The sequence below is a fragment of the Chanos chanos genome, chromosome 5 (assembly GCF_902362185.1).
Source record: "Chanos chanos chromosome 5, fChaCha1.1, whole genome shotgun sequence".
Lineage (NCBI taxonomy): Eukaryota > Metazoa > Chordata > Actinopteri > Gonorynchiformes > Chanidae > Chanos > Chanos chanos.
Genome location: NC_044499.1, coordinates 41,811,598 through 41,825,914, shown reverse-complemented (window position 1 = coordinate 41,825,914; position 14,317 = coordinate 41,811,598). Strand labels below are relative to the sequence as shown.

At 39.8% G+C, this 14,317-nt stretch overlaps 1 protein-coding gene across 1 annotated transcript in view; it reads left to right on the top strand.

Annotated features, from left to right (window-relative positions):
• The first annotated feature begins 544 nt into the window (after positions 1 to 544).
• grid1b (glutamate receptor, ionotropic, delta 1b) overlaps positions 545 to 14,317 on the top strand; it is a 209,147-nt gene continuing 195,374 nt past the window's right edge. Inside the window, exons 1-2 of the mRNA XM_030774568.1 lie at positions 545 to 623; positions 3,904 to 4,059. Coding sequence (XP_030630428.1) covers positions 545 to 623; positions 3,904 to 4,059 — 235 coding nt within the window. The remainder of the gene's footprint in view (positions 624 to 3,903; positions 4,060 to 14,317) is intronic.

Here is a 14,317-nt window from a genome sequence, read left to right as displayed (position 1 = left end):
GGTTGATGTCTTAGTGCAGTGTCCGCAAAACTGATAGTGTCACCCTCTGGGATATGTTCTGACCGCCGAAACCTCTCTCTGGCTTGTACGAATTCCATCTCTCCCTGCTTTCCGCGGACAGCTTAGCGGGCTAGATAGAAATTCTCTGCAGTCACGTGGTTCGGGCAAATCGAGAGAGCGAGCGAGCAAGCGAGCGCGCGGGGGTGTCCCTCCTCCGCAGTTTGCAGTTTGTTATGTCTCAGACTCCGCGAGCGCTGGAAAGAGCGAGACCTACAGAGAGAGCACCGGATTCTGTGCTTTTCTCGCAAGTGTCGAATATTTCTCTATCTTTTCTCCCTCCGTCCGTTTTCCCCTCCTACTACTTGCTCGTCTTTTTTTCCTTGGGAACTGTTGCCATTTTACTGATCTTGTGCACTTTTATTTTCTCCACTGAATCACTCATATTGAGAACTGCAGTGTCTGTTCCTGAGATTGTATTGTTGCTTACTGGGAATTTACCTAAGTCCGAGGAACCGTGGATGAGCTGCTTTAGCAAAAATCGGAAATGGAATTGCTGATAATATGCCTTTGCTTTGGGATATTGCAATGCAATTCAGTGGGAGCGGACTCCATCATTCACATCGGTAAGAAGCTTTGACAAATAGACACAGCAAATTTGAAAATGGGCTGCTCAAACCTACTGAATGCATATAATACGTGAATGTTCGTTTTGAGCACGAATGGTGTTTAAACACAGGTAACGTCCGGACTGACGGGCTAAAGAGGAATTAGAGCTAATTATTTGAAAAGACTAACCAGAAATGCAGAGAACCATTGTATCGTGGAGAAATTTTCATCGGTCATTGGTTTGAATTCAAATCGAGGAGGTGGTGGTTGCAATAAAGTAGATGTCGATCAAGATGAAAAAATCCCTTTTTTGTTAAACCCAGTTTCAGAGTATCACCAGAAGTCTGACCTCCGTGACAGTCAAATACATGACTGGAAATGTGATTATAGCAACATTAGCTATTCAACATACAGTTGAATTTCAAGTGACCAAAAAAGGCTAACTCATTTGGTGAGCAAAGGCAAACTAAACCAATGTGTGTGGGAGGGCTGGCTTTTCCTTTTCCTCCCCCTCCCATGTATAAGCTTGAACTTTGTATGGAACGTGAGTGAAATCTTAATTAAGGCTTGTGAAACAAATAAACGACACGAGGGACAAGTGCTTATTCTTACGTCTTTGAGACAGAGAATGGCATTTTATAGCGTAGTCTCGGAACACAGCGACAATAAGACATTTCACGAACTTTAAATGGATTTTATACGTTTGGTTCCCTGACATTGGGGCATTTGGGTTCCAGAAAAGGGGGGGGGGGGCGCTTTGGCCGGGAAGTCCAGTCATTATGTGACAAAGACACCTCAAATTAAAACACAGCATTTCCAATCAATCGAAATCGAAACATTAATTCAACCTCACCTTAATCCAAACTCTTTTTGCTTTTATTGATATGACTTCTCTCTCTCTCTTTCACACACACACACACACACACACACACACTTCTATACGTATATATGTACGCACACACACATATGGAATAGATTTACCACTTGAACGTACAATTCCACACCTGCAGTTCACAGGACTGAATCCTTTGTCATATAAGGTCTTAGTTTTTGCACACGCCTAAAAGGCAACGTCTTTAGCTCTCGTCCCACTGGTAGAGAATGTTGCACAGCTGTCAAGTAAAAAATCGGCATCCGTTGGATTTGTGGCATGGACACTTTAGAAGACTGACATGTAGAATTTCATTGAGGAGTAACATATACTGTATCATTCGTATTACTACAATTCTTATAAATTATAAGATATGGCATATGAGGGCTTCTCTCTGTAACTGTAACCATTCCATAAATGTTACTTTTTTTCACAGCTCAGTTACAGGGTCCAATTGAAAACCCCTTTACGTCCCTGGAATAACTACTGTGTCTCATGCCATTTAGAAAAAAACACACACCAAAAACAAACAAACAAACAAACAAAAGAAGAAAAAGAAACAAGACAAAAACAGACCCCTGCATAGTATTGTAGTTTGCCACCTGGCCTAATACTTTCACTGTTGTCTCCATTCTAAAACTGTGCTGCATCATAATAAATTGAATAGTCGGCATTTGGAAACATTAAATGCTCACACCCAACCCCCAACATTCAAAACATTGCCAACACAGTGTCTGCTTCAAACAAGGCTCAAAGCCTCAACAGGAGGTCTAACTTACTGAGGGTTCTTGAAATAAAATATGACAATGCGACATCTACCGCTCCTCAGGAGGCATCTGTCTTGTCTTGTTTATGTCCTTAAGTTATCTGCTTGACCCACCTTGCCACTCTCTCAGTCACTCTGAGACTTAGATTTTAAAGACACAAACTGGAGAAATTGAGCTATGAAGCTGCCACAGTTATTAAGAACTAAATTGATAGGGTGGGGATAATGGTTTTATGATTGCCATGTTAAGTAATATGACTGTATTCATATATTAAGAGTACATGAAGGCAAGTTGGTCAAAATTTGAACGGTTATTTTATAAATTACAAAGTTTTAATGAAACTATCAGTTCATTCAAGTTGGTCTAATACGGCACTCACCATTTTAATGACAATAAGGACAATAAGAAAACAGACTTTTGACAGAAATCTTGGTTAATTGCTAGCCTAGCCTTATTTGTGCTTGCTGCTACCCAATAAAACATCATACAGTTTTCAATGTAGAAGCAAAAACCCACAATCTGATTTTTAAACAGAGGTAATAATTCATTAAGATTGTGGATGACTCATACGCATGCTTTCACCCAGATGCCTCCTCTTTGTGACTCACAGGTGAACACATGAACAAATGTTGTGTGCCACAAACTGTGTCCTCTCCTGTGCCCAATACTTCCACTTTGTCACATCCGCTCATGTTATCAATTTGACCCAAAATTCGCTTTCGGAAGGCAAAAGAAAATAGGGCTGTCCTGTGAATTCAGAGCCCGACAGTAAATGATTTACAGGGCGATGTGGTGATTTAGAGAGGCCCTGGCCATCCAACCTGGTAATTGGAAGGCGAGTTCAGACACTGGGGATCCAGTCTGCCCTCACTGGCAAATAGAATGAGCAGATGCGACACTCCCATTTCTGCTAAATAAGAGGCGCACAACAGTTATACATCAACAAAATTTTACCTGTCTGACTGCCTATTCTCCCGGCCACCTGTACAGCGGACGGATGCCACTGCCTCATTTCGAAACACAAAACGAGTGGTTACATCTTCATCCATGAGGTCATTTCATTTAAAGCATCCCATGTTCCTAATGTTCAAATTGGAAGGAAAACAAATATATATCAATGATTTTTATGCTCATTAAAAAGCCCGTGCACCCAAGATCAGTAAATTTTAAATCTAATATCTGTAGGTATAGAGGTAACAGGTAACCCATAGGACGCATATCAACACAGGTCTTTATAAAAGTTGACAATCAACAAACGAACCAACAAATATACACACAAACATTCTTTTAGAGTTGTTTTCTCCCCTTAGAGTTAAACTGTCTTCAGTAGCTGTCCTCGGTGCTGAAATATATGCACAGTTGGTCTCTGGAAGAAACTCACTCAACCATGCATACTGAAGAATGGTGTTTTTTCAGTGAGACTGATGATGCTCACCCAAAACTGTGAATTTGAACCTAGTAAGCAATAAATTCTCAAGAAAAACAAAACCAACTGTCCTGCAGGGGCCTTTAAAGAAAGTCGGAAGTCGAGCAAGAAGAAATTCCCCGGCTTGCGCTTATTATTTCAGAGACCAAACACACTTATTTAGCAAGAGTTCATCTCAAATTATGTGTTTTTAATGGTGCATTAATTTATAAATGGAATGCGTCTCTCAACAGGTGCCATTTTCGAGGAGAACGCTGTGAGGGATGATGAGGTGTTCCAGATGGCGGTCTCAGACCTCAGCCTCAACGATGACATTTTGCAGAGTGAGAAAATCACCCACTCCATTAAATTTATTGAGCCCAACAACCCTTTTCAAGCAGTCCAAGAGGGTAAGTGATTCATCGTTGAATGCTTCTCGAGTCGATCGTTTCAGCTTTAGCTTAATATTTGGTTGATCTCAGGAAAAATGAACGGTGAGGATTCTTATCAGTACTGCACGTCCATAAGGTCATGGGTTGGATGTCACAGCTGAGGTATTGGTTCAAAATGAATTGCGTTTGGTTTGCAGGTGCATACATTCTTTAAAGCGTAAAATATAACTGTTATGTGAAAATATTTGCGTCTGTCTTTAGACATTTGTTTATATGTTAGGAAATGTGGGAAGGGGTTCAGGTAAGGTATGATGCGTTCACACTTTTTCTTTATACTAAATGTCTCTCCATCCTCCAAACCAGCAGTGTCTTCTATGGACAGAAAGCTAGGTGGAAGTATTGAGTCAAGCTCAGCTCAATAGCAATTTTCCACATAATTGCAGTAGAGTTCAAAGCTGCCTTTTGAAGGCTCCGCTTTCTGAAAGATACACAGAGATAGCAAGGGGTAAGAGTAGGCTTTTTATGTCCTGATCACTCTTAATGATGTCTGGATTGTTGGTAATGACGATCACAGCGCTGTTTCCTGTTATTTTGTCCATTACTGTGGACACAATGATTTTATATATCCCATTATTTGTTCTTGGGTTATTATCATGTCCTTCATAAATAGTAGCAAGTCTCTCAGGGGTTTTAAGAGAGACTATACAGTTCTTTTTTTGAACGACGTGAATTAACAAAGCTGATTCTGCATGCCATGTTGTTATTTGTCTCATTAATCAGTCGCTTTGAAGATAGTTATAGTGCCACAGCTGCCACATAATTATTATAGATAACCTTCTCAACAATGACTTTCGCTTGATTTTTTTTTTTTTTTTTTTTTGCGCTCAAAGGTGGGAATGGTGGAAAAAAAGTTTTAGTGGTGAATAACTTTGTTTACTTCATAATCATTATAGTGAATCTTTTTGCAGAGAACTTTGAGTTCTCTGAATGATAATTGTCATCACTTACACTGAAAACGCTCCCCTTTTCTGATTACCCAAAGAACAGTGGGATTCTTTTATATGTTTGAAAACACTCATAGGGTGTATTGTTGTTTTGGTGACTGGAAACAGTGCAAAAAAAGACTAAATGGGAAACTAATGGGAACAATATCGAACATTATTTATAATGTGTTTTTGAAACAACTTTCAGTCAGCGTATGCAGGAGAATCAGTAACAACAATTAGGACTGTCTCGTCAACAGCCAGACAGTTAATTTCCATCTACTTCTTTTAATGGACAAACCACAATTCCATATAGGTAAATTCAGAAAGTATGCTGCGCATATTAAAAACATATGAAAACAACTAATAGTAAACCCACTGGGAATATATTTTGAGCTTTGATTTTAGAGATTTGGCTCTCAGTTTGTATCAGTTATAAAAAATAAATCTCCTTTGTCCAGCTGGGTTCATGTCCTTGTCATGCAGTGATGCTTTATGGTCTTTTGGAATGTGTAATCATAGTGCAGCATTTGAAATGCAGACTTCTATCTGAATGCTTTAGCTGAATAATGATGCTGAACAGTGTTGACTGATCTTGAGGCTTTTGTTGATTTTTGCGTGGTATCAGATTCCAGGCTGTTGAAAGGACCTTATTTTACTATTGACTGTTATCATGTAACGCTGTTACAGTAGTTGACATTGTTCAAGGTACTTTAAGCCGTAGCTCCGGAGCTATTTTTAACAACAGAGAAAGCTTTGCTATCCTTTAAATATTTGGAGAGAAATAACATGAATCTCTTATAGCACTACAGGCTGTAGTTCCTGCATAGCAACAGTTTTTCATATTGTGACGTCAACTCACTTTGACAGTGATAAGTAACATTTAATAAAACCCTGAAAGATGCCCCCTATGATGTCATGCATGAAGATGAAAAGGAGTTAGTTAAAATAATTCAGTCTTAGAGGTTTCATTATTTTTTTTTTTTAACTCATAATCCCAGTTCACACAGAGCACATTCCCTGATCATGTGGAATGTCCATGAGAATCCATGTGATTTCATGTTGTAACACTGAAGCTGTGAATGTACCCTCGTGGGAATCATTAAAGCGCACATGTAGCACTGTAAAAGCCCAGGCACCATCATGTAATTGAATGAATGCATATAGTTATATCAGTACAGCCTCACTCCTTATGAGATGGTTGTTTTGCATACGAAGTCCATTAGACAGTGTTCACATTCAGAGTTCTTCAGGCACCGTTGTCCTGTTGTGTTCTGCCCCCGTGAAAACCATAGTAGTGTGTGAGAGTAGGGAAGAATAATGAAATATTTTTAAAGCAAATGTAGCGCTACGGTTTGAGAGGGTGAGGTAGTTCTGAAAGGCTCCATTAGGACAGCTGTGTCTACAGAACAATGCACTCAAACACTTAATCTGCCTCCTTCACTCTGCTAGAGATTAATGTGAGGGAAGGCAGGACGTTATACAAACATTAAGTGGATGGTCTATACAAAATCTATTTCAAACATTTTGCCTGTCGAGCAAAGCATATGATCTCCATTTCCCCATCAAATCTGTCCCTTACAGCACAGTCAATAACAATAAGATAACACTGTTGCTAACAACAATGTATAATAGGCCTAACCTTAATATTGGCATGTGTTGTTAATTAGCTGTAAGTGAGAGCATGGGTTTGCTCAACCCCTGATATGATTTGGCAGTAATGCCATTGCGTCTGTATTCACTTTCGGTGATTAGAGGCTTCCTTTTCACTGTGACCTTTCCTTTGCTCTTTTCTGGATGTTAAACCCATTGGCACTTGCTCTCAAAGTTCAGCGTGGTGTAATTAATTTACAGGATGGAAGCACACCTTTTGATAAGCCCCAGAGTTGGGCTTCTTTTGCCTTTTTGCCAGGAAGCGTAGCCATTAAAGTGGCAGAGGTATAAACTACAGCTCTAGCGCTACATTACAGGAGATCTGTTACCTTGTAAATATTAAGCTTTGACATACTTGCTTTGTTTGAAATATAATACGCGAGCACTTCTGTTTCTACAATTTTCAGTGTTTTTTTTTTTGTCTTGTTCTTTTTCTTTTTTTTTGTGATGAATTTATGCCTCCCTTCTCTTTTCTTTTTTGCTTCTCCTTTGGAACAAGGATGATTATCCTCTTATCATGAACAAGTGAGGCAGAACTAAAATTTTAAAAATATATTTTCTGTGTTTCATCTTTGATTTTACATGGAGAGCGTAGATAGGCTTGTAATTTTTTTTTTCATCTAATCAATCTCCTCAACCAGCAAGAGTGATTAGTGCAATTTTTTTTTTTTAGTAGACAGGCTTTGTGAGAGAAGCTGAAAGGCCTGACATACATGCAATAGACATTGTCACTACATATGCAGTTCTTTTTTGTCAGCACCAGAGACAGACATCCATACTGCAGTACTGGAGGACAGATATCTCATGCCTCATGCTAGCCACCCTGCTGTGATAGCCCACGGATATGAAATCAGTTGCAAGGCCCCAGCGATGGAGTTATCTGGAGGCTGTTTAGAGTGATGAGTCATTTAGCCCTGTGTCCATTATGGGACGTGGATGTTGGCATCTGAGAATCAGCCTCTGCCTGTTTTTTCAGTCAGTCAGTTCAAACCGTTTCATGTGCAGAGGCTGGAATGGCTGGAATCTATGCATATGACTGTTCAAACGCAGTGTACTCACACACTTTCCACACACAGAATATGGCTGTGTCAAATTCTGTCTGTGAGCTTCTGCACACTGAATTTGACACACACGGCTCCTACTTTGAGCATCATTATCCTAGACAGACATTCTACTGCATTATATACTGTTGATCACGGACCGCACGCTGTCTGCAAGGTAAGGTTTTCTCACTGCGATGGTAGAATCTAATGAGCAGAATTTACTTTTTCATTCAGGGAGGCATACGTGTTATATCTCCAGTGCTTCTTTGCAGTCTATCTCTAATATTTTTCAATGAAACAGCACTGTACATTTTCCTGAATGCATTTTAATACAAACACATTAGGCTAATTACTTTTTTTCATGCAGACCAGCATTTTGATGCGGTCTGCTTGCCAAATAGCAAACTGTCAGCATAAAAACAATCATTTTTCTCTCCCTGTGCCATGCAATGCTTTCCTGTCTTTAAGCAGAATACATTTTCCCCCTCAGCTCCATTAGCAAAACGGCAACATAATCTGGGTCTCCTGGACAAATATTCTCTAAGGCTACATGTCCATCACTTCCTTATTATGTCTTCACTATCAGAGCCACGCTCACAAACTGAATCATCCTGACTAAGACATGCATAATTAATACATGAATTGTTCTCCCATTTAGCCACTACAAGAACAAAAAAGACACTGTGAGCTTTTTTATTGCCTATTTTCACATTATTATTATACACAAGAACTTTTGAAATTCTGTTCTATCACTAGCGACACACTCGGGTTTCAATAGAAGAATGGTTAGTTGACAAAATTTTGAACCAGAGCAGTGGAGAAGTAGAGAAAAAACACATGAAAGACTTTGTGCTGGTGGTGTGAGGAAGCCCAATTTATCACGACGTGGAACCCCCCCCCCCCGCCCCAAAAAAAAAAACCTTCATCTGTCCCCCTCTTAAGAGCTGTAACCTCAGTGCAACCCTCTGTCGACATCAAATAAGAACAGAGATGCAGAGGCACGGGAATAGGGGCGTCTGCACACTGATCTCTCACTCTCTGGGGATCCAGAAGAGAGGCACTGAGGATCACTCATCTCCAAACCCTGCTGTAGTTTCCCCTCACTGTGCTGGCATTTGTCAGCACTGGCTAGGCTGCATGAAAGACGCCCGTTTTATGCAAGAGGAAACAATTGGAGAACATTAATCACAGCACCCAGCCAGACTGATCCTTCATAGCTGCTGCAATTTAGAAAGAGAGACACATATAGCCTGAGCAGGAATAAACATCCAAAAGTGCAAGCCTAGTTCTATCTGAGAAAGATATACTGCCAGACCGGAAGAACGGCTTCATCCATTAGACCTGCGCTATAAAGTGAATCCCTAGGATAATTAATTTGCCAACTTTTCTGTACGTATACCGGCGTCTGATGCAAGCCCCTGATTAAAATGCGGCGTGCATGCGGAGCAGCTTGATAATGGTCTGCGGAGCGTCCAGGGGTGGCAGCGTGCTGGGGGATGATGGCTTCTCATGTTGCCTGATAAAACTGCCTGTAGGACGCCTGGGAATCAAGCAAGCCTGTTTGAGTGATGGATCCTGCTGCTAAGCCTCCACAGATAAATTAGTGCTGTGCGTGCCAGTGATGTATGCACGACTGACATGTACACATACATAGATCCATACAAAACCATTTGTTCATTTGCTCAACGCTTTTTATCCCTCTCTTTCTTATTTCTCGCTCTCTGTTTTTATCTTTTTTTTTTTTCGTTTTTTTTACGTCGGGCTGTTTTCTGACCTGTACCTGCATTCTCGCTATTTCTTCATTTCTCTGCCTCTCTTGATCTGAGCTGCACTGTTCCTCTGGGTCTGGTTTGCTGTTTTTCAGTGTATATGTGTGTGGCCCCATGTGTCAGATCAGTGGGACCCCTTTTGCAATGCACAAGGGCAGCTGCACACCATGATGCAACATTATGATTAGCACGTGTTGTTCAGGCATTGACAACATTGCAGATATCACTTCATATCATCATCTTTAGCTAAGCAAAGATACACGGCTATCTTCAGAACATATTGTGATTATGGACATGTAGCTATATTCTGGAACTTGGAGGCAGCAGTCCAAGCTGTAGATGCTGTAGTTTTGGTAAAACAAACAAAACCAACCAACAAACAAACAAACAAAAAAACCCCTCAAAGGTTGGATATTCGCTTGTATTTTGCAACATATAATGATGCTTTTAGGAGTTTAGCAGGTCCCAGCACAGCAGGGTCACTATTTTGACATTACGTGTCAGTGACATGGGAGTACACTGTCAGTTTAGCAGTGTCTGTCAGCCTAGAGAGCACCAAAGGGAGCTTGGCTCTTATTGAGTTCTGCTGTCAATGAGACGCACTCTCCACTTATGACTACACACACTTAAATGTCAAGGAGACTTCAACATTTATTGGAATCCTCACAGGCAAAAAGTCATCCTCTGTGTGTAAACAGATTTTCTCAATGGGAATTAATCCACACACCGTCAATACATTCAGCTTTTCTTTGTACAGATTGTATATTGGCCCCAGCTATTTGTCATGGTCATATATTCTATATTATTAATGGTCAAATATTCTATATTATTCTTATCTACGGTTATTTTATTTATTTTATCATGTCTCCTTTCTCCTTTCACTCTCACTTTTACTTCTTCCTAGTGTGCTCTTCTATGTCTCACTCTGATCTCTTTGTTTCATTGCACTGTATCGCCATGTCAAATTCCTGTGTACATTGTTCATTAGGTGAATAAAGTGATTCTAATTCTAATTCTAATCCTAATTCTAATTCTAATTCTAATTCTAATTCTAATACATACCCACCCTTTGTCTTGGCTAAAGTAGGGTGAAATTGGTCATGGGGTTCCTTTTTAACCAGCATTACTGCAAAGTATCTGTAATTAGCAGTTTAACCTCATTAAATCCTTAGCCACTTGTACTACGGGAGGCACACAATTAAAGCTGTTGTCATCCGATCACGTGGTCTTAGACACCAGGAGTTCATGTGTCAAATGACAAACCTAATCCCACAGTTATATGAAGAACTCCCTGCAGCCTATATGGATTTCATAGCTAAATATTGCATGCAGGAGAAGATACATTCTCTCAAATTTACCAGCGGCTATCAATCAGTTTATACATTTGAAATAAACATTCTGCAGAGATCTGTAATATGACACTGATAAAGGTAGGCCTGTACTTGTGACAGATCAGTATATTCCTCAAGGAGTAAAGAGTTACAGTAATAAAAGTGTCAGAAGTCACCACTGTGATCATTTTCCCCTCTCACCAATGTAACATTAGCATATATTTTCTTTATCGCTCATAACTGTCAGTATTTAAATGCATTGATTGACAGTGTTTCAGCAGGAATGCACTGTCAAGAACACAGACTTGTACCAGACATTTTGATCTGGTAATTTTACCTGCTTTATAATTCTCTACTTCAGATTAGTTTAGGGATGGTCTAAGCCAAATATGAGTGAAGGCTCTGGTGCTACTGATACAGACTTAAAACAAATGTGATGTATTTGTTCAGGAGATTGAGTGTGTTTCTTTGGTTACCTTGACCTTATTCAGTATCCATTTCAAGAGAATAACATCATCTAGAAAAATGTCATTACAGTCTGTGAACTGAGGAAATTGGTCAGGTTCTGCTGATGTCTGAGGGAGTACAGAAGGCCACTTTCCAGTCCTGTCTTTTCCCTTTTTCTTTATGTGACGTTAAATCCTCATACATCTGTGATTAATTTCTTTTTTTTTTTTTTAGCATGCTGTGTTAGGACGGTATGGAATTCATATCGATTGTAAAATTGCTGTCACCAGGTTACTTAACCTGCTAAGTGGGGATCTGCACAACCTCTTCATGGGCAGATAGAACAGTCACAGAGAAATGGCTCCAGTGTGAGGTAGCTCAGTGCTACCTACTCATGTTCCCTTTATGGATCAACTTACTCTCCACTTTATAGAGTTTATATTTAACTGCATAATTAGTCACAGCAGAAATGAATCAATTAGGCAACTACCGAGAGCATGCGAACTCTCTCTCTCTCCGTCTTTCTCTCTCTCACACACACACACACACACACACACACACACACGCACACGCACACACACACATGCCAACTGAGGTAAACATGTGAAACAGATAAACACAAAATGCAGGGCATAATTAGAGCAGGTTAAAATATTAAAATCCTGCTGTACATAGAACTCTTTCACACCGTACCCTATCTTGCATGGGTAATCATAGCACTCTGTCGCTCACTTTGGGGGCTTTCTTCTTGTTAACTAATTCTAATTAGGATTGTTAAAACTTAAACATCTTGTACTGGCCTGAACTGCCCTGTATTTGCAACATACCTCGTATGTTAAAAAGTGAGTTTTTTGTTGCTATTATTATTATATCAGTTGATATTATTATATCAATGCTTCTCGCTAGCTTGACCAGACAGAAATAGGAGGTTAGATGAACTGTCATACTGTTTCCTATTGATGAGAATGGTAAAAGCACTTCAAACCAATTACAGTCCTGTTCTGTGGTTAAAAATGCAACTGTAACCCATGTAACAAGCAAAGCAATGGCTTAAATGGTTTTGCTAACAGAGCTGGCCTCTCTAGTATGGTTGAGGGCAAGGGTGAGAACATAATCTACAGTCCCTCGCCCACACTGCTGCCCACTGGGATGGGGCTTAGTGCACTAAAGACAGAAATTGTGGTGAAAAAAGTTCAACATTTTCGTACTACTGACAAGTGCATAGTGGGAGGTGAAATAGACTCTGTGAACCATGGGTGTTGCTTTGTCATGACAGGTCAAAATAGAATGATGGGAGAACGAAAGACTGCTGTATCACTGAGATTCCACCACTGGCCACTTTGAGTCTCTCTCTCTCTCTCTCTCTCTCTCTCTCTCTCTCTCTCTCTCTCTCTCTCTCTATCTCTCTCTCTCCCTCTCTCTCTTCCTCTCTTGCTGAAACAGTCTGCAACTTTCTCATCAGTCACTCTGCCTGTTGGGACTAAGTTTCCTTTGTTGGATGGCTATTTAGTTCTGTCTGATCAATACAGCACTGTAGATGCAAGTGTGTATGTCTAGAAAGAAAAAGGAGCCCTTTCTTGTCCTTAACCTATCTAGGTAAACAAACAAAAAAATGCTGTTTTGCTAGAGGTTGGCATGGTAAAAGCGCTAAGAATATCATGTGAAATTTATTGCTGTTTAGCAGGGAAATGCTTCCAATTATCAGGTACATGGCCTGACTATTAGACTGTGCAATTAAGGCAGGATTGTCTCATCACATTAGTGGGTAGCTATTACAGCCGCCTTGCTTGCTCTTAGAGAGATACAGGCGGAGTGCAGACACTGAGCACAGTGGTTCAGGATTCTAGTGAACCTACCATAAGGCCCACAATGTATAATGAAGGAGCATGGTGTAAAAGGTGGTGCAAGCAGGGCCATTGTGAAGAACATGGCTATCAAAACCTTTTAAGTCACAAGACAATGGTGAATGATTCATGACTGCTTTCTGACTAACAGCAACAGTGTAGCTTGGTGCCATTTGACTGTTCCTCAGAATTTAAAAAAAAAAAAAAAAAAAAATCTTCCTTTCAGCTAACATAGCTCATTTGCATGGTAAAATGACTAATGTTAAGTCACTGCAGACGCTGTCCTTCATTTCTGTAAATAAACATCTCTTGAAACCAACGAACCTGCTATTTAGGTGTACATGTAACAGCGTGGCAAGACCTACTTTCACTCCATTTCACTTGCATTCACCAAATTAGGAGAGTCTGTGTTCAGCTAAGCTTGCATAAATTCTGCCAAACCCCCCACAAAAACAACAAAAAACCCCAACAACAACAACAACCAAAAAACAATGTTGACTAGTGCTTTTTTCCTTCCTTCTTGGCCTTGAATTTCTTTGTGCTGATCATTTTAGTATGTCCTATTCCTGCACATGAGTTTATACACAACATTTATGTTAATTAAGACATCAAAAATTGGCTGAGGTTGATATTGACTGTTTTTAATTTTTTTTTTGGTAGACTAATTCAGTTTGATTTATGGTTCTAAAAATAATAAACCCTTGGCTGAAATAGCCCTGTATGAGATGTAAGAGAAATATTTCTAACTGCAATACTCTTACTTACCCCTGGCAGACTATTTGCGCCATCAGGGGTACAAGTCATGCACTGTAAAACAGTATGTTGCATTTTGTCAGAGACACCACGCAATGTTTCCAAATGAAACCTTTCTCTGAAATAAATTCTTGATGCCTGTGCAGTCAGACTGTGACACTTGAAGGTGAAAAGCATGCATTATTATGACATTGTTAGTCAGAACATACTATCCTGCAACAGACATACCATCTGATCTATGCTGAAAACAAGAAAAGAAAGAAAACATAGAAAAGGGTTTACTGTTGCATTCTGTCAATTAAAGACTAAGCCTATGAGAGCTGACATAATACATGATGTATGGAGTGGGTGTATGTAATTATTATTTAAAATGGAGGATGTTGACATATTCCTTTGTGAATTACCTTCAGTAATTACAATGTGAATTTATAAAGAGAGATTACTAATCACAGT